Raw genomic sequence first — 25,728 nt, 5'->3', positions numbered from 1 at the left:
TAGGTGTACCTGAATGTGACAGAGAGAATGAATCCAAGCTGCAAAACACTCTTCAGGGTATTATCCAGGAAAACTTCCCCAACCTAGCAAGGCAGGCCAATATTCAAGTCCAGGAAATACAGAGAACACCACAGAGATATTCCTCAAGAAGAGCAACTCCAAGGCACGTAATCATCAGATTCACCAGGGTTGAAGAGAAGGAAAAAATGCTAAGGGCAGCAAGAGAGAAAGGGTGGGTTACCCACAATGGGAAGCCCATCAGACTCACAGTAGATCTCTCAGCAGAAACCCTACAAGCCAGAAGAGAGTGGGGACCAATATTCAACAACCTTAAAGAAAAGAACTTTCAACCTAGAATTTCATATCCAGCCAAACTAAGTTTCATAAGCGAAGGAGAAATAAAATTCTTTATGAACAAGCAATTGCTCAGAGATTTCATCACGACCAGGCCTGCTTTACAAGAGCTCCTGAAAGAAGCACTAAACATAGAAAGGAACAACCAGTATTAGCCACTCCAAAAACATACCAAATGGTAAAGAGCATCGACACAATGAAGAAACTGCATCATCTAATGGGCAAAACAACCAGCTGGCATCAAAATGGCAGGATCAAATTCACACATAACAATATGAACCTTAAATGTAAATGGGCTAAATGCCCCAATCAAGAGACACAGACTGGCAAATTGGATAAAAAGTCAAAACCCATTGGTGTGCTGTATCCAGGAAACCCATCTCACATGCAAGGATACACATGGGCTCAAAATAAAGGAATGGAGGAAGATTTACCAAGCAAATGGAGAGCAAAAAAAGCAGGAGTTGCAATCCTAGTCTCTGATAAAATAGACTTTAAATCAACAAAGATCAAAAGAGACAAAGAAGGACATTACGTAATGGTAAAAGGATCAATACAACAAGAAGAGCTAATGATCCTAAATATATATGCACCCAATACAGGAGCACCCAGATACATGAAACAAGTTCTTAATGACTTACAAAGAGACTTAGACTCCCACACAATAATAGTAGGAGACTTTAACACTCCACTGTCAATGTTAGACAGATCAACAAGACAGAAAATTAACAGGGATATCCAGGACTTGAACTCAGACCTGGACCAAGCAAACCTAATAGACATTTACAGAACTCTCCACCCCAAATCCACAGAGTATACATTCTTCTCAGCACCACACCACACCTACTCTAAAACTGGCCACATAATTGGAAGTAAATCACTCCTCAGCAAATGCAAAAGAACAGAAATCATAACAAACAGTCTCTCAGACCACAGTGCAATCAAATTAGAACTCAGAACTCAGAAAATAACTCAGAACTGCACAACTTCATGGAAACTGAACAACTGGCTCTTGAATGTTGACTGGATAAACAATGAAATGAAGGCATAAATAAAGATGTTCTTCAAAACCAACGAGAACGAAGACACAACATACCAGAATCTCTGGGACACATTTAAAGCAGTGTCTAGAGGAAAATATATAGCAATAAATTCCCACATGAGAAGCAAGGAAAGATTTAAAATCAACACCCTATCATCAAAATTGAAAGAGCTAGAGAAGCAAGGTAAAAAAAAAAACTCAAAACCTAGCAGAAGACAAGAAATAATTAAGATCAGAGCAGAACTGAAGGAGATAGAGACACAAAAACCCCTTCAAAAAATCAATAAATCCAGGAGCTGTTTTTTTGAAAAGATCAACAAAATAGACCACTAGCCAGATTAATAAAAACAAAAAGAGAGAATAAACAAATTGATGCAATAAAAAACGATAAAGGGGATATCACCACAGATTCCACAGAAATACAAACTATCATCAGAGAGTCCTACAAACAACTCTATGTACATAAACCAGTAAACCTGGAAGAAATGGATAAATTCCTGGAGACTTGTATCCTCCCAAGCCTAAACCAGGAAGAAGTTGAAACCCTGAATAGACCAATAACAAGGGCTAAAGTTGAGGCAGCAATTAAGAGCCTACCACCCAAAAAAAAAGCCCAGGTGCAGATGGGTTCACAGCCGAATTCTACCAGACATACAAAGAGGAACTGGTACCACTGCTTCTGAAACTATTCCAAACAATCCAGAAAGAGGGAATCCTTCCCAAATCATTTTATGAGACCAACATCCTGATACCAAAACCCAGCAGAGACTCAACAAGAAAAAAAAACTTCAGGCCAATATCCATGATGAACACAGATGCAACAATCTTCAATAAAATACTGGCAAACCAATTACAACAGCACATCAAAAAGCTTATCCATCACAATCAAGTAAGCTTCTTCCTGGGGATGCAAGGCTGGTTCAAGATACGCAAGTCTATAAACGTAATTCACCACATAAACAGAACCAAAGACAAAAACCACATGATTATCTCAATAGATGCAGAGAAGACCTTTGACAAAATTCAACAGCACTTTATGCTAAAAACTCTCAATAAACTAGATATTGACAGAATGTATCTCAAAATAATAAAAGCTATTTGTGACAAACCCACAGCCAATATCATACTAAATGGGCAAAAACTGGAAGCATTCCCTTTGAAATATGGCACTAGACAAGGATGCCCTCTCTCACCACTCCTATTCAATATAGTATTGGAAGTTCTAGCCAGAGCAATCAGACAAGAAAAAAAAATAAAGGGTATTTAATTAGGAAAGGAGGAAGTCAAATTGTCTCTATTTGCAGACAACACGATTGTATATTTAGAAGACCACATCATCTCAGCCCAAAATCTCCTGAAACTAATAAGCAACTTCAGCAAAGTCTCAGGATACAAAATCAATGTGCAAAAATCACAAGCATTCCTATACACCAATAACAGACTTAAGGAGAGCCAAATCAAGAACAAACTGCCATTCACAATTGCTACTAAGAGAATAAAATACCTAGGAATACAACTAACAAAGAATGTAAAGGACCTCTTCAAAGAGAACTACAAACCACTGCTCAACGAAATAAGAGAGGACACAGGTCGGGTGCGGTGGCTCATGCCTGTAATCCCAGCACTTTGGGAGGCCGAGGTGGGTGGATCACGAGGTCAAGAGATCGAGACCATCCTGGTCAACATGGTGAAACCCCGTCTCTACTAAAAATACAAAAAATTAGCTAGGCATGGTGGCACGTGCCTGTAATCCCAGCTACTGAGGAGGCTGAGGCAGGAGAATTGCCTGAACCCAGGAGGCGGAGGTTGCGGCGAGTCAAGATCACGCCATTGCACTCCAGCCTGGGTAACAAGAGCAAAACTCTGTCTCAACATAAATAAATAAATAAATAAATAAATAATAAGAGAGGACACAAACAGATGGAGGAACGTTCCATGTTCATGGTTAGGAAGAATCAATATCATGAAAATGGCCATACTGTCCAAAGTAATTTACAGATTCAATGCTATTCCCATCAAGCTACCAATGACCTCCTTCACAGAACTGGAAAAAAACACCTTAAACTTCATATGGAACCAAAAGAGAGCCCACATAGCCAAGTCAATTCTAAGCAAAAAGAACAAAGCTGGAGGCATCACATTACCTGACTTCAAACTATACTACAAGGCTACAGTAATCAAAACAGCATGGTACTGGTACCAAAATAGAGATATAGACCAATGCAACAGAAAAGAGGCCTTGGAGGCAACACCACACATCTACAGCCATCTGATCTTTGACAAACCTCACAAAAACAAGCAATGGGGAAAGGATTCCCTGTTTAATAAATGGTGTTGGGAAAACTGGCTAGCCATGTGCAGAAAGCAGAAACTGGACCCCTTCCTGACACCTTATACTAAAATTAACTCCAGATGGATTAAAGACTTAAACATAAGACCTAACACCATAAAACCCCTAGAAGAAAATCTAGGCAAAATCTTCAGGACATAGACACAGGCAAGAACTTCATGACTAAAACACCAAAAGCATTGGCAACAAAAGCCAAAATCGACAAATGGGACCTAATTAAACTCCAGAGCTTCCTCACAGCAAAAGAAACAATCATTAGAGTGAATCGGCAACCAACAGAATGGGAAAAAATTTTTGCAATCTACCCATCTGACAAAGGGCTAATATCCAGAATCTACAAAGAACCAAAACAGATTTACAAGAAAAAAAACAAACAAGCCTATTCAAAAGTGGGTGAAGGATATGAACAGACACTTTACAAAAGAAGACATATATGAGGCCAACAAACATATGAAAAAATGCTCCTCATCACTAGTCATTAGAGAAATGCAAATCAAAACTACATTGAGATACTACCTCACGCCAGTTAGAATGGCAATCATTAAAAAATCTGGAGACAACAGATGCTGGAGAGGATGTGGAGAAATAGGTACACTTTTACACTGTTGGTGGGAGTGTAAATTAGTTCAACCATTGTAGAAGACAGTGTGGCAATTCCTCAAGGACCTAGAAATAGAAATTCCATTTGACCCAGCAATCCCATTACTGGGTATATATCCAAAGGATTATACATTTTTCTGTTATAAAGACACATGCACACATATGTTCATTGTGGCACTGTTTACAATAGCAAAGACCTGGAACCAACTCAAATGCCCATTGATGATAGACTGGACGGGAAAATGTGGCACATATATACACCATGGAATACTATGCAGCCATAAAAAATGATGAGTTCATGTCCTTTGTAGGGACATGGATGAATCTGGAAACCATCATTCTCAGCAAACTGACACAAGAACAGAAAATCAAACACCACATGTTCTCAGTCATAGGCAGGTGTTGAACAATGAGAACACATGGACACAGGGAGGGGAGTATCACACACTGGGGTCTGTGGGGGGGAATTAGAGGAGGGACAGTGGGGGTGGGGAGTTGGGGAGGGATAACATGAGAAGAAATGCCAGATATAGGTGATGGGGAGGAAGGCAGCAAACCACATTGCCATGTGTGTACCTATGCAACAATCCTGCATGTTCTTCACATGTACCCCAAAACCTAAAACGCAATAAAATACATATTTTAAAAAAACAAAAAATAAAAAAGAAGAAAATGTTTTACCATTCATTCATTTTCTTTTATATCATTTACAGAATTGCTAATTATTTCCTAATAGATACATTAAATGTTTATTTTTTATACTGAAACAAAAAAGATAAGAATTTTGAACTGATTGTAATAAATTTTACTACTATGAATTTGGCATTTTTTAATTCATCCTGGCTTGTCTCTTTACTCACTGTGTCCTAGGCCAGCCTGTACTAGCTCAACTGTCCACAGATCTCTCTCTCTCTGTTCTCTCTAAGTGTGTGTGTGTGTGTGTGTGTGTGTGTGTGTGTGTCTGTATTCAATGATCAAACATTCTCATTCAAAAGTCCAAGTCATGTGGTGTCATGACACAGTGCTACCAAACATGAAGAAAAATTTTTCAAAGACATAAAATAGAGGGCACATGGCAAATTCCAGGAAGAACAGGATGAGCCAACACTTGTACTTACATGCCAGGAGGGTAAGGGAATGAAGGGTGCCCCTCAGAGTCCTTATATTTGCCCCTGAAGGACCTTCTTGTTCAGTGATTGAACTGGAGGCAGATCCAGGGCATGAAGAATATGCCTCCAGAATTGAACTGTCTGAGTCCTCAATTTTGGGACTGACAGTGTCTCTTCCTAAATTTTCTCTTATTCTCAAACAGGTGTCAGATCACACTTTTTCATCACATGTGAAGTAAGTAAGGATCACACTTCAGGGAGGACTCTGCCTGCTCATGTATGTGAGAGCCAGTGGAGTATTTTCCTTTCAGGACCAGTCCCACAGCGCCCCCTGCTGGCCTCGGTTCCCAGGTCCTCCAGTCCCTCTGACACTGCCCAGCTCTCCTGGAGGGGCAACCTGACTATTGCAGATGGATCTTTCTGATGCCACCACTCATGACAGTAGAATGGTTGTTGTTCTCCAACGGAGTTGAGCTGAGACATCATTTACGTTTTGGTCACTCTTGATCTCTGAGCTGCCCAATACATACAGCATTGTACCATCCTTATTGTTACCAGATATTTCATTATAATTGGGCATTCAAGATTTTTTTCCAGGTTCCTGGAGTCGTTATCAATCCAGCACCATCTAAAACTAAGTTTAAGGCTTAAAATTCCCCCAGACGACTCCATTAGTTCTAACCTGTTAAAAATTCTACGTGTGTCTCTTCCATAGTTGCCCTTAGTATTATCAGTTATTGTTGGTGTGAGGCTTTACTGCTAGATTCCCCCGACCCTCATGGCACAGGCTCAGGAATTTGGTGTCTTTTTTGCTAGGAGAATATGATGCTGTCCAGAAAACTTGTTTTCTGCTCTTGCTTCCCACTCTGGGTTTTTCTTTGTCCTTGGTTGTTAGCCTGGCCCTCATTATGTTCTTGTGACTCTCTGACGTCATAAAGATTTTTGAGTCTGTTTTTAAATTGCTCTGGGCATGGGGCTTGATATAAATATACTATAGCTATAAACAGACCCTCCTCTTTAGAGGTTTTTCTTCCACTCCTGGGTAAGGGTTCCCGGTGGCCTGTCCCCCGTGCCACACTCACACATGTTGATCCCTGATCAAGGTTGTCTGGTAAATGTTTCATAACTGACAGTGAAGAATAACAGGATGATTGGGAAATGTTCATGAATATTGAGATCGCCTGTGATAATGTAGGTTGGAACCATAAGCTCTAGGTCCAAAGAACTGAGGTTTATCCAGGGCCATCGCAAACAAACAATTGATTTTAAAAAACATACAGAGCAAGAATAACCAGAATTTGAGAGATTAAAGAGGGGAAATGGAGCATGTGTGGTTCTGAGGACCGACTCCCGAGAACCATGGGGAGCTTCCACGCTATACCTAAGACTTCAGAACATCCTTCAGGGTGTAATCTGAGAAGAAAGACAGAACCCATCTCTCCCACAGTTTTGCTGCTCAGGAAATAACAAGAACAGCTGCACCAAAAGGAGGGGACACCTCTGGGCCAGTAGAAGACACCTGGATCTCTGGGTCACACAGGCTGGATTCTTCTTTCTTCCTGTCCCCACCCCATCCACACCCACCATGTATCGGCAGCTTCTTTGGCTTCAAAAAACAAATTAAATTTGTTTGCACTGGAAGACCAGTAAGAAAAGCAGTGATTTTCACTGAACCCGTGCTCTGCTTTCAGTAGCATGAGTGACAGCAGAAGCCCTAGCATGAACTGGTGTTGGTCACAGGGATAGGGGAGGGATGGGGCAGTCAGGAGGAGTGGGGCCAGATCTTTCTCTCACTTCTCCATGGAATTGAAGCCCTTAGTGACATAAAGTCTGCTGGGCACAGCTGTGTGACAGTGATAATCAGCCTCATCCTCAGGCTGGAGCCCAGAACTGGTCAAGGAGGCTGTGTGGAGTAGAAGAATCAGGCTGGGAGCCCTGAAGATCCATGACTGCTGTCTTAGGCCACAAACTTAGGAGCTTTCTCTGGGAGGCCTCAGTAGCCATTTCCATAGGAATGCCCAGTGTTTCTGCCGCTCCACATGCAGGAAAAGCTGACCTTGTGATCTGGACACTGGTTTTAGCACATTTGGACAACGAGACAGTATTTCAGCGTCATCAGGTCGTGTTATTTTGTTTTTCATTTTCTGAGACTTCAGAAACAACAAATGGAAAATTGAGAGGAGCCTTTTACAACTCGAATGTACTTACAAATACAGTTTGTATGTAGGCAAGTTATTTTAAAATTTGAAAATTTTCACAGAACAAGAGCACGAAAGGGTGAGGTTTTTGCCCCACTTCCCCATCTGTGTGTGTCACTGTGAGAAGCACTGCTGTGCCAGATCATACAGTAATAGTCAGCCTCATCTTCAGACTGGAGCCCAGAGATGAGCAAAAGGCCTGCATTGGCTGAGGCATCTTTGGATCCAGAGAAGCGGCTGGGGACTCCAGAGCCCTGGTGCTTATCTGAGTCTGTGTGGTAGTACAGGAGATACCTGGGGGCGCTCTCTGACTTCTGCTGGTACCAGAATATACCTTTGCCACCAACACTTATGTCACTCCGAAGTGTGCAGGTGAGTCTGGCTGAAGCTCCAGGAGATCCAGAGAGAAAGGATGGCTGAGTCAGCACAGGCTGGGAGAGAGAACCTGGAAATGCAGACACTCGTGAGAGAAAGGCAGGGACGAGGGTAGAGCTTTTCAGAGATCTTTGCCAGAAGGGCCAGAGTCGGGCTGGGTGGTTGCCCTTAGTCTCTGAGGTCTGTTCCTACCTGTGCAGTGAGAGATGATCAGGAGGAGAAGAGGAGTCCAGGCCATGGTGGACACAGCCCATGCACCCACAGTGGGACTGGGCTGCCCCAGGCCTCCTTTTCTTGCCACCCTCTGCAGAGGAGGAGCTGCTCATGCAAATGTGTTTCCATTCATTGGCTGCTCAGCCCCTCCCTGAGCCCTGTGTTCAGAGCTCAGCTCACACTGCTGTCTGAAGAGGAGGTAGATTTGCATTCCTTCTTGTGAGGGCCCAGGGAGGAAGCATCTGTTGAGACCATACAAAGGCCACTGCTCAGGGAAGTCTGCCAGGCCAGAGAAGACACAGCTGCTGAGTCCTCATCAGTGAGCACAGTGCCTTAGCTCCAAGGCCTGGATTTCTTTGAGTGAATGGTTCTTACTGAGCATCGGAGTATGAACCACAAGGCAGTCTCACAGTATCCCCATGCTGGTTGGAGGACACAAAACTCTGTGGTCCAGCTGGTCTCTGCAGCTCACCCGTCACTATTCAGAGATCCATGTTCTGATTCCTGGACACTGATTCCGTCATGCTATGCATGATTACTGTGATCTCCCACTTACAGAAGAAGTCTTGGTCCACAGGGTGTGCACATAAGTAAATATATAAATTTTAAAGGTGTCAGCATCCACACAGTACGTTCTAGAAAAATCTACTTGCCCACGGTGCCATCGGTGTGGACATCACAGTAAAAGGGTCAGCTGAGGAGCTAGGTTGAAGGACAGGTAAGCGCTGTCCACGAGAACAGTAAAAAATAAAAATTTTCAAAAAAAAAGTCTGTGACATGTTAAAAGCAACAATTCAGCAAAAATTATATATACAATGATTTCACATATTTTACAGAGATTTGACTCAATTTAATGCTATAGGAAAATTAAGAGATTTGGCAGACTTACTTTTAACGGTGAACAGTATGACATATTTTTCTGTTTCATGGAATTAACTATTATATCCTCAGTAAAATGTCATTTTCTGCAAAGTTGTTTCATATTTTCTGGTCAAGAATTTGTCCTAGATATTATACAATTTGTTTGTATTGTAATATCACCACTTGTATTTTCCATGGGAATCAGACCATGGATGGGTGAACAGAGAGTGATTGGGAGCTGCAGAGAACAGCTGGGCTCTCAAGACTTTGGGCCAAGGAGAGTTATATTTTCTATTGAATGAACTTGGAATCTGAACACAAAATGTCCAGAATTCAAAACAAAAAATTATTACCTTGACCTCATATCTACAACTCTTTCTGAGATTCCAATGTAGGTGAACTCACATGTTATTTAACAAACATATATACAGTTGGTCTTCAGTTCAAGGCAGTGTTTTGGGCTCTGTAGATACAGCAATGACAAGAAAGAAAACAAAAACTGTAGCCATAAACAATCCCTATTCTCAGGGAGCTTGGATATCAGCAGTGGAAACACCGCGAATAAAGCCACCAGCTGTAATGAAACGTCTTCATGTGGCTGACCCCACCCTGACAAGTTAGTCACCCTGAGGATTTGAAGCCCATTACTGACAGCTGAGAGACATTCGTTTCTATAATTCTGAAGAATTAATTGAATTGTTCTGAAGTTGACGATGTTTTTTGACAATGTATGCTGTAAATAATCCTGTGTCAACAGGAGGTGGTCAATCTCCTTGGACTAACTAATGGCTGGAATCTTACTTACTGAAGGGCAGAAATAAAACAAAATATTCCCATTCTCCAGAAGAATTCCTAAGGAGAACCAGAAAACTGAGTGTGAGGAAGAAACTTAGTCATTAGATACCTCCCTCCTGCTCTGTTTGTGATGGAAAAGAGCAGCATAGACACCATAGCGTGGAAGCCTTCCCTTGGAAGGAGGCAGGGAGAAAAAAGGGAGAGAGTGGGTGGATAAGAATGCCTCAGGTGGGGCTGGATCTCCCACCCTCAGTCAGATACAGAACCCTGATTTTCCACTGCTTTCAAGCTTTTTAATTGACCTTTACTCTCACCCATCACCAAGGTAAGCACAAGCACCATGACCCATAATAATACCTCAGAACCCTCTTCCCTCTGCTGGGCCTCAGCCCTCACTTCCCTGGATCCCCAAATTAGGGCTGCAGACACTGCAAATCACTGTGCCCCAAAATCAGGAACCTAACCCTTGACACCTCTCCTCTCATGGATTCTGACCTATTTCTGGGGATGTTTGATCGTGAGCTTTAACAGCAGCCCCTTCCGTGTACAGGGGTATCATTCCTTGTGCTATACTCTGCCCTGACCCTCAGTGCTTTTGGTCAATAGAAAGTAACCACATGTCAACTGACACAAGACCAAAAATCAAACACCGCATGTTCTCACTCATAGGCGGGTGTTGCACAATGAGAACACATGACACAGGAAGGGGACATCACACACTGAGGTCTGTTCTAACCCAATGCGAAGAAACTAAGAACCTTGAAAAAAGGTTAGACTAAATGCTAATTAGAATAACCAGCTTAGAGAAGAACATAAACGACTTGATGGAGCTGAAAAACACAGCATGAGAATTTCAAGAGGCATACACAAGTTTCAACAGCCAAATTGATCAAGCAGAAGAAAGAATATCAGAGATAGAAGATCAAATCAATGAAATAAAACGAGAAGGCAAGAGTAGAGAAAAAAAGAGTGAAAAAAATGAACAAGGCCTCCAAGAACTATGGGATTATGCATTGGGTTAGAACATGGTCTTTTAACTCAGTGAAGTTTGTTATTACCCAACTTCTGAAGCCTGCTTCTGTCAATTCGTCAGATTCATTCTCTGTCTTTTTTTGGTCCCTTGATAGTGAGGAGTTGTGATCCCTGGGAGGGGAAGAGGTGTTCTGGTCTTCGATGGTTTCAACCTTTTTGCGCTGTGTTTTTTCCCTATCTTCGTGGATTTATCTCCCTTTAATTTTTGAAGTTGGTGATTTCAGGAGCAGTCTGAGAGGACGTTTTTTTCTGTTGAGGTTGGAGCTGTATCTCTTTTGGCCTGTAGAGGGCGATGCTGGGCTCTCTCGGGTCAGTCCGGTTGCTGGGTGGGTGGTCCTTCCCTGGAGCTTGTCTGCAGGTGAGATTGGACCCGCCTTCCCAATGGCGTCTCTCCTCCCCCAGCTAGATCTTCCTGGTTGGGGTCAAGATGGTGTATTTGCTGCCCAGCTCTCTAGCGAGGGCTTCAGTTTGACCTCTGTGGAGGTGGGGCCTGCCAGGCCTTATGGTCTGTTTCCCTGCTTTGAACTCTGCCTCCCTCCGTGGGAGGGTCTGTCCCACTGGCCTTACTCCAAACTCCCGCCCAGGTCCCCGTGACAACTTGCCATGCCCAGCAGCAGCTGCGGCTCTGATTTACATCGACTGCCCACGACGCCCAACCATGGGGCAGGGCTCTCGTCGACCATGGGTTGCAGGAGATGAGGTAAGCACAGAATCCGATTTGGAGCACCGAGGGCCTTAATTCCCCCGGCCCTCCAAGCCAGCTGCACTTTTCAGGTGGGGACGCAACCCCCGCCCATCCCGTCTTGATTTGCCCCCAGGGTGGCTTTCGCCCTGTGGCTCCTTTCCTGGGCCTATTTTCAGAGCCCTATGAGTCCCACAGAAACGAACCCGGCACCTCGTTTGCAATGGTGAAGTCCCCTAGCCCTCTGCGCCTCGTTTGCTGGGAGCTACATTCCTGTGCTGGCTTCTCTGGGCCATCTTGGGGCCCCGCTGCTGATAGCCTCCTTTGATGCACATAAGTTTTACAATTTGATGAAATCCAATTAATCTGTATTCCCCTTTTTCTATTTTTCCTGTGCTTTTGGCGTTAAATCCAAAGCATTATTTCCAAAACCTATGTTGTGTAACTTCTTCCTAGTGTTTTTCATTAAGATTTTTATAGTTGTAGCTTTTCTATTTGGGTCGTTTATCCATTTCCAGATTGCATGTGGATATAGAGTTTTCTCAAAAACATTTTTTGCAGAGTCTGTTTTCTCCCTACTGAATGATCTTGGCACCCTAGTTTAAAATCATTTGACCATATTACTGAGAGATTATTTGTGCTCAATTCTGTTCTATTGGTCTCTGTGTCTGTCTCTCTGTACCACTCGGTTTTGGTTGGTATAGCTTTGTAGTATGTTTTGAAATCAGGCAGTGTAAAATCTCCCACACTATTCTTCTCTTACAAGATTATTTTGGCTATTTGGGGTTCCATGATATTCTATATAAATTTTAGAATTAATTTTTTTTGCTTTTGCAAAAAAGATTATCAGAATTTTGATAGAGATTGAAATGAATCTGTAGATTTCTTTTGGTTTTTATTAATATCTTAACAATATCAAGTTTTCCAATACATGAACAAAGGCTTGCTTTCCCCTTATTTTTTATTCTTTAATTTCATTTAGCAATGTTTTATAGTTTTCCTTGTAAAAGTGTTTCCCCTTCTTGATTCTCAATTATTTTATTTTTTCTGATGCTGTTGTAAATTGAATTGTTAATTTTATTTTGAGTTGTGTCCTTTCTGCTTGTTTTCTGTTTGGTTGTTTGGGTATACAAATATAAGAAGGCTTTTTTGTTTAAAAAATATTATTATTATTATTGTAGAGACAGGGTTTCATTTCATTGCCCATACTGGTCTTGAACTGTTGATCCTCACCAATTCTTTCACCTCAGCTTCCCAAAGTGCTGAAATTATAGGTACGAGCCAACATGCCTAGCCATTAGATGGTTTTACGTGTTGATTTTGTATCCTGAAACATTACCAAATTTATTTAATAGTTATTTAATTCTAACAGTTTTTTGGTGGAACTTTTTAATTTGTTTTTTTATTATACTTCAAGTTCTTGGATACATGTGTGCAGATTATGCAGGTTTGTTTCAGAGATATACATGTGCCATGGTGGTGTCCTGCTGCTATCATTCCATTATCTGGGTCGTAAGCCCTGCATGCATTAGGCATTTGTCCTAATGCTCTCCCTTTACGTGCTCCCAACTCTCTATAGGCCCTGGTGTGTGATGTTTCTCCCCTGTGTCCAAATGTTCTCATTGTTTACCTCCCACTTATGAGTGAGGATGTGCAGTGTTCAGTATTTTGTTCCAGTGTTACTTTGCTGAGAATGATGGCTTCCAGCTTTATTCATGTCCCTACAAAGAACATGAATTCATTCCTTTTAATGGCTGCATAATATTCCATGTTGTATATATGCCACATTTTCTATATCCAATCTGTCATTGATGGCATTTGGGTTGGTTCCACGTCTTTGCTTTTGTAAATAGTGATACAATAAACATACATGTGCACGTGTCTTTATAGTGGAATTGTTTATCATCAATCCTTCGGGTATATACCCAGTAATGAAATTACTGAGCTCAAATAGTATTTCTAGTTTTAGATCCTGAGGTATCACCACACTGTCGTCCTCATTGGTTGAACTAATTACACTCCCATCAACAGTGTAAAAGTGTTTCTGTTTCTCCCCAGCCTCGCCAGCATCCATGATTTTCTGATTTTTTTAATAATCGCCGTTCTAACTGGCATGAGATGGTATCTCATTGTGGTTTTGATTTTCATTTCTCTAATGACAAGTGATGATGAGCTATTTTTTATATGTTTGTTGGCCACATAAATGTCTTCTTTTGAGAAGTGTCTGTTCGTATCTGTCACCTATTTTTTGATGGAGTTGTTTATTTCTTGTACATTTGTTTAAGTTTCTTGTCGATTCTAAATATTAGACCTTTGTCAGATGGGTAGCTTGCAAAAATTTTCTCCCATTCTGTAGGTTGACTCTTCACTCTGATGATAATTTCTTTTACCATGCAGAAGCTATTTAGTTTGATTATATACCATTTATCAATTTTGGCTTTTGTTCAATCACTTTTGATGTTTTAGTCATGAAGTGTTTCCCATGCCTATGTTCTGAATAGTATCACCTAGGTTTTCTTCTAGGTTTTTTGTGCCTTGGGAATTTACATTTAAGTCCTTAATCCATCTTGAGTTAATTTTTGTGTAAGGAGTAAGAAAGTGGTCCAGTTTCTGTTTTCTGCCTATGGCTAGTCAGTTTTCTCAGCACCATTTATTAAATGGGGAATCCTTTTCCCTTTCCCGTTACTTGTTTTTGTCACATTTGTGAAAAATCAGATAATTGTAGATGTGTGGTGTTAATTCTGCAGCCTCAGGTCTATTTCATTGGTCTATATATCTGTTTTGGTTCAAGTACCATGCTGTTTTTGTTATGGTAGCCTGGTAGTGTAGTTCGAGGTTAGGTAACATGAAGCCTCCAGCTTTTTTGGTTCCATATAAAATTTAAAGCAGTTTTTTCTACTTCTGCAAAGAAAGTCAGTGGTATTTTGATGGGGATAGCATTGAATCTATAATTTACTTTGGGCAATATGACCATTTTTATAATATTTTATAATATCATGGATTTTTTATATTATTTTATAATATCATGGATTCTATCCATGAGAATGGAGTGTTTTTCTATTTGTTTGTGTCCTCTTTTATTTCCTTGAGCAGTAGTTTATAGTTCTCCTTGAAGAGGTCCTTCGCATCCCTTGTAAGTTGTATTCCTAGGTATTTTATTTTGTTTGTAGCAAGTGGGAATGAGAGTTCACTTATAATTTGGCTCTCTGCTTGTCTTATTTCTGTTGTGTAGAAATCCTTGTGATTTTCACACATTGATTTTGTATCCTGACACTTTGCTGAATTTGCTTATTAAAGAGTTTTGGGGCTGAGATTATTGGGTTTTGTAAGTATATAATCATGTTATCTTCAAACAAGACAATTAGACTTCCTCCCTTCCTATACAAATACCCTTATTTTTTGTGTTGCATGATTGCCCTGGCCAGAACTTCCAATAATATGTTGAATAGGATTGGTGAGAGAGAGCATCCTTGTCTTGTGCTGGTTCTCAAAGAGAATGCTTCCAGTTTTTGCCCATTCAGTAATATATTGGCTATAGGTTTGTCATAAATAGGTCTTATGATTTTGAGATATGTTCCATCAACACCTAGTTTATTGAGAGTTTTCAGAAGAAAAGGATGTTGAATTTTATCAAAGGTCTTTTCTGCATTTATTGAGATAATCTTGTGATTTTTATCTTTGGTTCTGTTTATGTGATGGATTATGTTTATTGATTTGTGTATGTTAAAGCGTCCTTGCTACCCAGTGATGAAGCTGACTTGATTGTGGAGAATAAGCTTTTTGATGTGCTGCTGGTTTCAGTTTGCCAGTATATTGCTGAGAATTTTCACATTGATATTCATCAAGGATACTGACCTGATGTTTTTTATTGTTGTTATATCTCTGCCGTATTTTCCTATCAGGATGATGCTGACCTCATAAAATGATATAGAGAGAAGTCTCTCTTTTTCTATTGTTTGGAATAGATTCGGAAGAAATGGTATCAGCCTCTCTTTGCACCTCTGGTAGAATTTGGCTGTGAATCTGTCTGGTCCTGGGCTTTTGTGTGTGTGCGGGTGGGGGGGTGGGCAATTTGTAAACTATTAATTATCGCCTGAATTCCAGAACTTGTTATTGGTCTATTCAGGGATTCAACTTCTTTCTGGTTTAATCTTCAGAGGGCATATATGTCCAAAAATTTATCCATTTCTTCCAGATTTTCTAGTTTATTTGCATAGAAGTGTTTGGTGTATTCTCTGATGGTAGTTTCTATTTCTGTGGGAACACTGATGATATCTTGTTTGTCTTTTTTTATTGTGTCTATTTGATTCTTCTCTTTATTAGTTGAGATAGTGGTCAATCTATATTGCTAATCTTTTAAAAATCAGCTTCTGGATTCATTGATTTTTTGAAGGGTTTTTGTGTTTCTGTCTCCTACAGTTCTGCTCTGATCTTGGTTATTTCTTATCTTCTGCTAGCTTTTGAATTTGTTTGCTCTTGCTTCTCTAGTTCCTTTAATTCTGATGTTAGGGTGTTAGTTTTAGATCTTTCTTGCTTTTTGATGTGGGCATTTAGTGCTATAAATTTCCCTCTGAACACTGCTTTAGCAGTGTCCCAGAGATTCCGGTACATTGTCTCTTTGTTCTTACTGGTTTCAAACAACTTCTTTATTTCTGCCTTAATTTCATCTTTACCCAGTCATCATTCAGGAGCAGGTTGTTCCATTTTTGTTCAGTTGTGTGGTTTTGAGTGAGTTTCTTAATCCTGAGTACTAATTTGATTGTACAGTGGTCTGAGAGACTTTTTCTTATAATTTCCATTCTTTTGCATTTGCTGAGTGTTTTACTTCCAATTATGTGGTTGATTTTAGAATTTGTGATATGTGGCACTGAGAAGAATATATATTCTTTTAGTTTGTGGTGGAGAGTTTTGTAAATATCTAATTAGGTCCACGCAGTCCAGAGCTGAGTATATGTCCTCTCTTATTTCCTTGAGCAGTGGTTTGTAGTTCTCCTTGAAGAGGTCCCGCATGTCTCTTGTAAGTTGTATTCCTAGGTATTTTATTATCTTTGTAGGAATTGGCAATGGGAGTTCACTCATGATTTGGCTCTCTGCTTGTTTATTGCTGGTATGTCAGAATGCTTGTGATTTTTGCACATTGATTTCATATTTTGAGACTTTGCTGAAGTTGCTTATCATCTTAAGGAGGTTTTGGGATGAGATGATGAGGTCTTCTAAGAATGGGATATCCTTGTTAATTTTCTGTCTCATTGATCTGTATAATATTGACAGTGGGGTGCTAATGTCTTCCACTATAATTGTCTGGGAGTCTAAGTCTCTTTGTAGGTCTCTAAGAACTTGGTTTTTGAATCTGAGTGCTCCTGTATTGGGTACGTATGTACTTAGCATCGTTAGTTCTTCTTGTTGCATTGATTCCTTTAGCATTATGTAATGCCATTCTTTGTATTTTTGATCTTTGTTGGTTTATAGTTTGTTTTATCAGAGACTAAGATTGCAACCCCTGCTTTCTTTTGCTATGCATTAGCTTGATCGATATTTCACCATCGCTTTATTTTGAGCCTATGTGTGTCTTTGCACATGAGATGTGTCTCCTGAATACAGCATAGCAAAGGGTCTTGACTCTTTATCCAATTAGTCAGTCTGTGTTTTAAATTGGAGGCATTTAGCCTATTTAAAGTTAAAATTAATATTATGTGTGTATTTGATTCTGTCATAATGATGCTAGCTGGTTATTTTTCACATTAGTTGATGCGGTGTTTTCATAGTGTTATTGGATTTTCCATTTTGGTGTGTTTTTGCAGTGGCTGGAACCAGTTTTTTCTTTCCATATTTAGTGCTTTCTTCAGGAGCTCTTGTAAGGCAGGACTGGTGGTGACAAAATCCCTCAGCATTTGCTTATCTGTATAGGATTTTATTTCTCCTTCACTTATGAAGCTGAGTTGGGCTACATATGAAATTCTGGTTTGAAAAATCTTTTCTTTACAAATGTTGAATATTAGCTCCAAGTCTCTCTGGCTGGTAGGGTTTCTGCAGAAACATTCACTGTTACACTTATGGGCTTCTCTTTGTTGATAACCTGATCTTTCTCTGGCTGCCCTTAACATTTTTTCCTTCATTTGAAACTTGGGGAATCTGAGGACTATGCATCTTGCAGTTTCTCTTCTCGAGAAGTATCTTAGTGGTGTTTTCTCTATTTCCTGAATTTGAATGTTGGCCTGTCTTGCTGAGTTGGGGAAATTCTCCTGGATAATATGCTGATGTGTGTTTTCCAACTCGGTTGCATTCTCCTCATCACTTTCGGGTACACTAGTCAATCGTAAGTTTGGTCTTTTCACATAGTCTCATATTTCTTGGACGCTTTGTTTATTTCTTTTCATTCCTTTTTCTCTTATCTTGTCTTCACACCTATTTCAGTGAGTTTATCTTCAATCTCTGATACACTTTCTTCCACTTGATTAATTTGGCTATTGATACTTGTGTATTCTTTACAAAGGTTTTGTGCTGTGTTTTTCAGCTCCATCAGGTCATTTATGTTCCTGTCTAAACTGATTATTCCAATTAGCAGTTCCTGTAAACTTTTATCAAGGTTCTTAGCTTCCCTGCATTGGGTTAGAACATGCTTCCTTAGCTAAAAAGACTATGTTATTTTGCTAAGCATTTTATGGTTTTTCTACCTATGAGATTCTGTTGTTTGAAAACAGAGATTATTTTACTTTTCATTTCTGATTTCTATTCTCTTTTTTTTTTTTTTTTTGAGATGGAGTTTCGCTCTTGTTACCCAGGCTGGAGTGCAATGGCACGATCTCGGCTCACCGCAACCTCCGCCTCCTGGGTTGAGGCAATTCTCCTGCCTCAGCCTCCTGAGTAGCTAGGATTACAGGCACATGCCACTATGCCCAGCTCATTTTTTGTATTTTTAGTAGAGACAGGGTTTCACCATGTTGACTAGGATGGTCTCGATATCTTGACCTCATGATCTGCCCGCCTCGGCCTCCCAAAGTGCTGTAATTACATCTATTCTCTTTATTTATTCTTCCTGGCTAACTGTTCTGAGTAGGTCTTTCCATACTATTTGGAAAAGTAGTGGTGAAAGTGTGCATCCTTGCTTTGTTCCTGAAATTACAGAAAATATCTTCAGTTCTTCAGACTGCATATGATGTTAACTGAGGGAGTTTCATAGACGTGTTTTCACTCTGCTAAGTTAGTTTCCTTTTAGTTATAATTCATTGAGTGTTTTTGTCATGAAAGGGTGTGGGATTTTGTGAAATAATTTTTCTGTAGCGATGGTCTTAGTGCTTTGCATCTGAAAGAGCCAATCTCCTCTAAACCCACCCATACCTCCTCCACTATATGTGTTGTTTAGAGAGAAAGGAAAACCTTGTGTCCTTCAGAGGACAGGGGCCACTCCGCCAGAGCCACAGCAGTAGTCACCTGTGTGAGAGGGTTGGGGAGAAGAAGAGGCCTTCATGGATACACCTGTAGACTCTGCTTGAATCCATAGTAGCTCTTACCGCTCTATAGATGTAGACTGGATTCCGACATAGGCAACGGTTCATGGACAAAAGGGGAATAGACCAGAATCAGAAGCAATAGGATAAGAGGACTAGGCTCAGGCTCCTGTGGATAATATGGGGTGACGGTTACAGGGACTCACCCCATTTGTCCCAGAGTTTGTGTCTGTGTTGATGAGTCTTTCTTTTTGTTTTATTTTTATTATTATTATTTTTAAAGGGGGGGCCAAATTATTATTATTTTAAAATTTGATTACAACTAATTTTGTTGGCATTAAAATTAGAGGCATGGAATGGATATATACCAAAAACCAGAAAATGAGTTTGGCTTTATTATTTTTTTTTTTTGATGAGTCTTTCAAGAAAGCCAGTTATTTTTCTCACTCTGACCACCTCCAGCTGATAACCCCTCTTTTAGGTTGATTAGATTTGGATGGCCCCAGAGTTTCCATTAATGAATTTTAATTTAAAGAAAAGGGTGTGGAATGATTGCGTCATCCAAATCAGCCCTCTTCCCTTGTCTCCCATGCCTTTAAAGGATCTCAGTCCTGACGGTCACATGAACACATTTTGCAGGTGGGGTGAAGAAGGCCAGGCTAGCTGCACCCAGTTTCCTGTGAGAATGCAGCTGCTGAGCCCAGTGAATAGTGAGCAGATGACACAGGGTCACATCAGGGGCTGCCTTCTTAGCTATGGTCACCTGCAGACCCCCCAGAGATAAGCCCACAGCATCCAGTGCTGTCCCAGGCCCAGACACACTGAGTCTTTCAGTTTCTCTCTGCCTTTCTGTATTTCTTCCACTCCAAAAGAGACCGCTGTGAGGGTCCTGGTGAATGTGCATCTGTACTTACTGCTGTGCACAGAACTCCTGAATGGTGACATACCTGCCTGCTCCACTCTGCCATGTGTAGTAAAGTCCTGGCATCTTGAACCTGCTGAAGGGGTTCCCTGATAGACATCAGAACAGGGAGCCCAACTTGATGAAGGGGAACCCACCAGGAATGAAGGGCTGTGCCCAGAGCTGCTTGTTTCTTCCCCACTCAAGAGTATGGCCCATTTCCAGGCTCCATATTTCTCTCTTGGAAGCCTTGTGCTCTAAGGCTTGGTCTCTCCTCTGCTCTCAGCTCACCCGCCTCCAGCATCAAATGAACGTGAAGTTGGTCTCTCACCAGACATAGGCAGAGCCAGGCTGAGCTCGTCTGTCTCTCACATGCTACTTATGCATCCGTGGCTGAACCCCCTCTGTGTGGGGACTGAGGGGCCTCATGCATCTGGTTGTGACAGAACTGAGATTCCTTGTCCAGAGCTCAGACTGAAGCAACCCCTGGGGAGGCCCTAAATCTGCAGAGTGAAGAATAATAGAAAGAATAATTAGGGAAGTGAGTAGGCATCATTCCCTGGGAATTATATCACATGCATTTAGTGCAAACTAATGTGCTTACTTGAGAGTACCTGTGGTAAAGAAGCTCTGTCTTTGAGGTTAAGCCCCTAGATCCAGCATCAGTAAGGGAGGCTGGACCCAGCTTTGCCTCTTCCAGGTTACAACACTGTGTAAGGTTTCCCCGTAAAATAAGGGGCAGCCAGTTATGTCTGTATTTAAATAAACAATATTGTCTCGGAGATAGAGATGCTGTCTTTTTCTTTTTTTGACTCAGAGTCTCACTCTGTTACCTCACCTGGAGTGCAGTGGCCCAGTCTCAGCTCACTGCAACCTCTGCCTGCTGGGCACAAGTGATTCTCATGCATCAATCTTCTGAGTAAGTGGAATTACAGGAATATGCCATGAGGCCCAGATAATTTTCATGTTTTCAGGATATGTGAAGGTGCGCTACGTTGGTCAGACTTGTCTCAAACTCCTGGCTAAGCAATGCAACAGCCTCAGCCTCCCAAAGTGCCGGGATGAAGGTGTGAGCCACCACACCTAGCCTGGATATTGATTCTTAATCACTGTTTTACTAAATTGAAATGTCACTGACCTCTAGTGTTTATATTGATAAATTAGAGAACCCTACCTTCAGGCCACAAACACTTCCTCTCCAATCAGGGCCCATTGCCTGAAAAGCAATAGTAGAGTTTCTGTCCGGATTAAATGGAGTCACAGTCTCAGGAATTAAAAAGTTGTTTGTCAATATAAGGTTGTGTATATACTAAAGAAAACATCTCGTGGTTGCCCAAAGAGACGCAGACAGACCCCCAGGTTTCTACACGAAGACCCTGGCTGGCAGGGAACATAAGTATCAGCATCCTCGGTCACTTCTGCTGAGAGAAACCAAGAATTCAGGAGACAGGAGGTAGGAGGGAGAGGTGCTTTTCATAGTTCTCGTGAGCCATCTTCTTTGTGTGGTACCAATTCAATTCAGGAGAATAAAACAAAATTGTGCAGCCCTGGTTAGAGGTGAGTAAGTAACAGCATAAGATGCAGGCAGGGCTGCGCATCACTGCAGAGAGAAGATGAAATGCCTGCAGGGCTCGATACGGTTAGAGTCCCCAGAAAATGTATTGATTTTTTTTAAATCAGAAAAAAGGAATATAATCTATCCTAGATGATGTATATGTGTCTCTACAAATGTAAAAATAGCCATAAAAGCAAAATGGCCCAGAAACCCTCAAAGGTACTAATGCACCCTTTATGGGATTAGATGCAATTCAGAAACAACAGGGAGAATCTCAGAAGAAGTGTGCAGGGAGAAGGAAGCCTGAACAAACGGGAAGACAATGTTTGATAACGCTAACATTCCCAAAAATGAAAACCAAGGACTAGTGATGGAGAAAGATCTGTGGCTTCCCAGGATTCTTTGGGGAAGAGCAGGAGATGGCAAAGGGTGAGGAGATGCTGCTGGGGCTGGACACGGGTTGCACAGCTGGCGGTGGTGCTGTTTTCAGGGATCCAGATAGATCTGAAAATGGGTGTAATAGTACAATGTAAATATTGGTGGTTTATTATATGTACATTATTCCTTCTTGGAAAGAATGTATTAAAGAGAATAGGGTGGGGAGGAAAGAAGCAGAGGGATTCACCCTGAGGAGATGGGAGGGAAAGCCACCAGTCTGGGGACCTCTGGAAATCAGGAAATGAGCACGATGGAGACACAGGTTCCGCATAAGAGGTGGGTCTGAGGTGACACAGCCGGAACAGCAACCTCATCCCGGGACTTCCGTGCAGACACCCTGTGTCCCAAGGTACAGGGAACAGAATGCTTTGTTTCCTGGAGGCCCTGTTCCTAGGAAGGAGGTGCTGTGTCTGATTCTCAGAACACAAGAAAAGAGAAGCGTCTACTCCCTGGCAGGGCCCTGGATGGCCTGGACCGTGGGGGAAGCAGCAACAGAAGCCACAGGCCACGACTGAGCAGCAGCTGTTGAGCGCTCACCCTCCTGGCAGAGGAGAAGGGGTTTCTTGTCTCACTTCCCCCTGGGCCTGGAGCACTGTGGGAGCATCCAGGTTGCTATCATACGACTCGCAATAATAATCAGCCTCATCCGCAGACTGGAGTCCAGTGATGGCCAGGGAGGCTGAGTTGCCGGACTTGGAGCCAGAGAATCGGTCAGAAACCCCTGACGGTCGCTTATTATTAGCATAGATGAGAAGTTTGGGGGCCGTTCCTGGGAGCTGCTGGTACCACTGCACAGTATACCTCCCGATGTTGGAGTTGCTTCCAGAACAGGAGATGGTGACCCTCTGCCCAGGGTTCCCAGACACTGAGGGCGGCTGAGTCAGCACAGACTGAGCCCAGCATCCTGGAAGTGGGAGACACACAGGCATCACGATTCTGGGTGTAGAGACAAGAGGAGAAAGCAAGAATCCATAGGCTTCCCAGGCCCTCCCCTGGACCCCATCCCGTCACCTGTGCAGTGAGCCAGGACTGTGAGGAGGAGAAGAGCCCAGGCCATGCTGGAGATTGTCCTGAGTGCTGCCTTCTGTGCCACAGCTGAAGCAGAGCTTCCCCAAATGTCTCCCTGCCCTTCTTCATATCTGAGAGTGGGAGGGTCCATCCATGCAAATCAGACTCCCCAGCTTTCTAATCCCACCCTGGGCCCTCGGTAAGGTCCCTATGCCTCAGGATGTCAGGGGGTGGCAGGGGTGGGGCATTGTGGTCCTAAGGGGTGGGGAGGACCCAGCTGTGAGCCCTGAGAAGAGGACACCAGGCAGGGCAGGTGGCTGGTTCTGCTCTAATCACCCCCAGTCTTCTCAGGAATGGTTCTCAAGCACCTCCTAGTGTCCAGACCAACACAAACCATTTACAAGGTGACCAGAGCCTCTCAGACACACCACTGCCTCCCTGCTGTTCTGTTCTCTGTCCCCTCTCTGGGTCAGGCCAGGTGGTGCCTGTATCCTCTCCCTGTGACCTCAGGGCCGTCCTCACACTTTACTGGGCTCCTCAGGAGTGAATCTGCCCCTGGCACTCTCACTGTTTATTGTAGAAGACTCAGGTGGTGACTACAGAATGTCCTCATAGGTCAGAATCAAACCAGAGCAGGGACTGACCTTCATGAACTCGCCTCCCCACATCGGGACCTCTCCTCTCATGTGGCTCCTCCCTGGTGGCCAGAGCTCTCCTTCCTCTGTGATCCTGCAGCACTGAGTTGAAAGGGAGCTCTTTCCTCTAGGATGCCCAGCACACATTCCCAGATGGTTATTCTGGTAAATCTGTGTTCTCTACTTCCCCAGAATTGTGGTCATAGTCATCTGGGTTCTGTGCCCAGGCTGAGCAGTGTCTCACATACAGGAGAAGGTTGCCCACCGTCCCCTGCCTGCCCGTGAATGCTCTTTCTGGTGGATGCCACAGCAGCTTTTAGGGTGAGGGCAGAGAGACGAGCAGGTCCATCCTGGGGCCAGTAGGATGTACCCCATGTGATAAGAGGTAGGTCTTTGTCAAATAGTTATTGAGCATGTATCTTTTGCTGGGCATAGGGCTCAGTGTTGGAAATGCCATGTTGATCTAGAAAGCCTAATCCCTCCCTTTTGCAGTTGATCCTGATAAAAACAAAAGCATAGGAGGGGCACCGGAGTCCTCTTCCATTTCCTTAATCCCTGGGTCAGAGACCAGAGAGGCCCTGCTGCACTCCAGGGTCCAGGAAGAGATGATTTGGTGGAATCACAGAGGAAGAAAGAAGAAAAGACTATAGGAGAACCAAGGGAAATCAGCCTGACCTGAAGATTCCTGGGTTCAGGTGATACGCATAATCCCATAGTTCTTGGAGGCTTTGTTCATTTTTTTTCACTCTTTTTTCTCTAATCTTGCCTTCTCGTTTTATTTCATTCATTTGATCTTCTATCTCTGGTATCCTTTCTTCTTGATCGATTCAGCTGTTGAAACTTGTGTATGCCCTGCGAAATTCTCGTGCTGTGTTTTTCAGCTCCATCAAGTCATTTATGTTCTTCTCTAAGCTGGTTATTCTAGTTAGCATTTCGTCTAATTTCTTTTCAAGGTTCTTAGTTTCTTTGCATTGGGTTAGAACATGGTCTTTTAACTCAGAGAAGTTTGTTATTACCCACCTTCTGAAGCCTGCTTCTGTCAATTCGTCAGATTCTTTGTCTTTTTTTGTTCCCTTGATGATGAGGAGTTGTGATCCCTGGGAAGGGAAGAGGTGTTCTGTTCTTTGACGGTTTCAACCTTTTTGCGCTGTGTTTTTTTCCCTATCTTCGTGGATTTATCCTCCTTTAATTTTTGAAGTTGGTGATTTCAGGAGCAGTCTCTGAGTGGACGTTTTTTTCTGTTGAGGTTGGAGCTGTATCTCTTTTGGCCTGTAGAGGGCGATGCTGGGCTCTCTCGGGTCAGTCCGGTTGCTGGGTGGGTGGTCCTTCCCTGGAGCTTGTCTGCAGGTGAGATTGGACCCGCCTTCCCAACGGCGTCTCTCCTCCCCCAGCTAGATCTTCCTGGTTGGGGTCAAGCTGGTGTATTTGCTGCCCAGCTCTCTAGCGAGGGCTTCAGTTTGACCTCTGTGGAGGTGGGGCCTGCCAGGCCTTATGGTCTGTTTCCCTGCTTTGAACTCGGCCTCCCTCCGTGGGAGGGTCTGTCCCACTGGCCTTAGTCCAAACTCCCGCCCAGGTCCCCGTGACAACTTGCCATGCCCAGCGGCAGCTGCGGCTCCGATTTACATCGACTGCCCACGACGCCCAACCATGGGGCAGGGCTCTCGTCGACCATGGGTTGCAGGAGGGATGAGGTAAGCACAGAATCCGATTTGGAGCACCGAGGGCCTTAATTCCCCCGGCCCTCCAAGCCAGCTGCACGTTTCAGGTGGGGACGCAACCCCCGCCCATCCCGTCTTGATTTGCCCCCAGGGTGGCTTTCGCCCTGTGGCTCCTTTCCTGGGCCTATTTTCAGAGCCCTATGAGTCCCACAGAAACGAACCCGGCACCTCGTTTGCAATGGTGAAGTCCCCTAGCCCTCTGCGCCTCGTTTGCTGGGAGCTACATTCCTGTGCTGGCTTCTCTGGGCCATCTTGGCGCCCCGCTGCTGATAGCCTCCTTTGATGCACATAAGTTTTACAATTTGATGAAATCCAATTAATCTGTATTCCCCTTTTTCTATTTTTCCTGTGCTTTTGGCGTTAAATCCAAAACATTATTTCCAAAACCTATGTTGTGAAACTTCTTCCTAGTGT

The 25,728-nt window shown here is 42.7% G+C and overlaps 1 protein-coding gene and 1 gene segment (V, D, J or C); both read right to left on the bottom strand.

Moving 5' to 3' along the window:
- The window catches only part of LOC135273040 (immunoglobulin lambda variable 5-39-like), a 284,085-nt gene extending 275,797 nt beyond the window's left edge, over positions 1-8,288 (bottom strand). Inside the window, 2 exon segments of the V gene segment in view lie at positions 7,777-8,098; positions 8,221-8,288. Of these exon segments, the coding sequence occupies positions 7,777-8,098; positions 8,221-8,266 (368 nt within the window).
- LOC105706714 (immunoglobulin lambda-1 light chain-like) overlaps positions 1-25,728 on the bottom strand; it is a 392,758-nt gene that overhangs the window by 264,916 nt on the left and 102,114 nt on the right. The gene's annotated exons all lie outside the window — the stretch shown is intronic.

Source organism: Aotus nancymaae, unplaced genomic scaffold (genome assembly GCF_030222135.1).
Source record: "Aotus nancymaae isolate 86718 unplaced genomic scaffold, 86718_ANA_hifiasm-v0.15.2.pri h1tg000210l, whole genome shotgun sequence".
Taxonomy (NCBI): domain Eukaryota; kingdom Metazoa; phylum Chordata; class Mammalia; order Primates; family Aotidae; genus Aotus; species Aotus nancymaae.
Note: the sequence above shows the minus strand (reverse complement) of the source record. Positions and strands in the feature narration are given on the sequence as shown.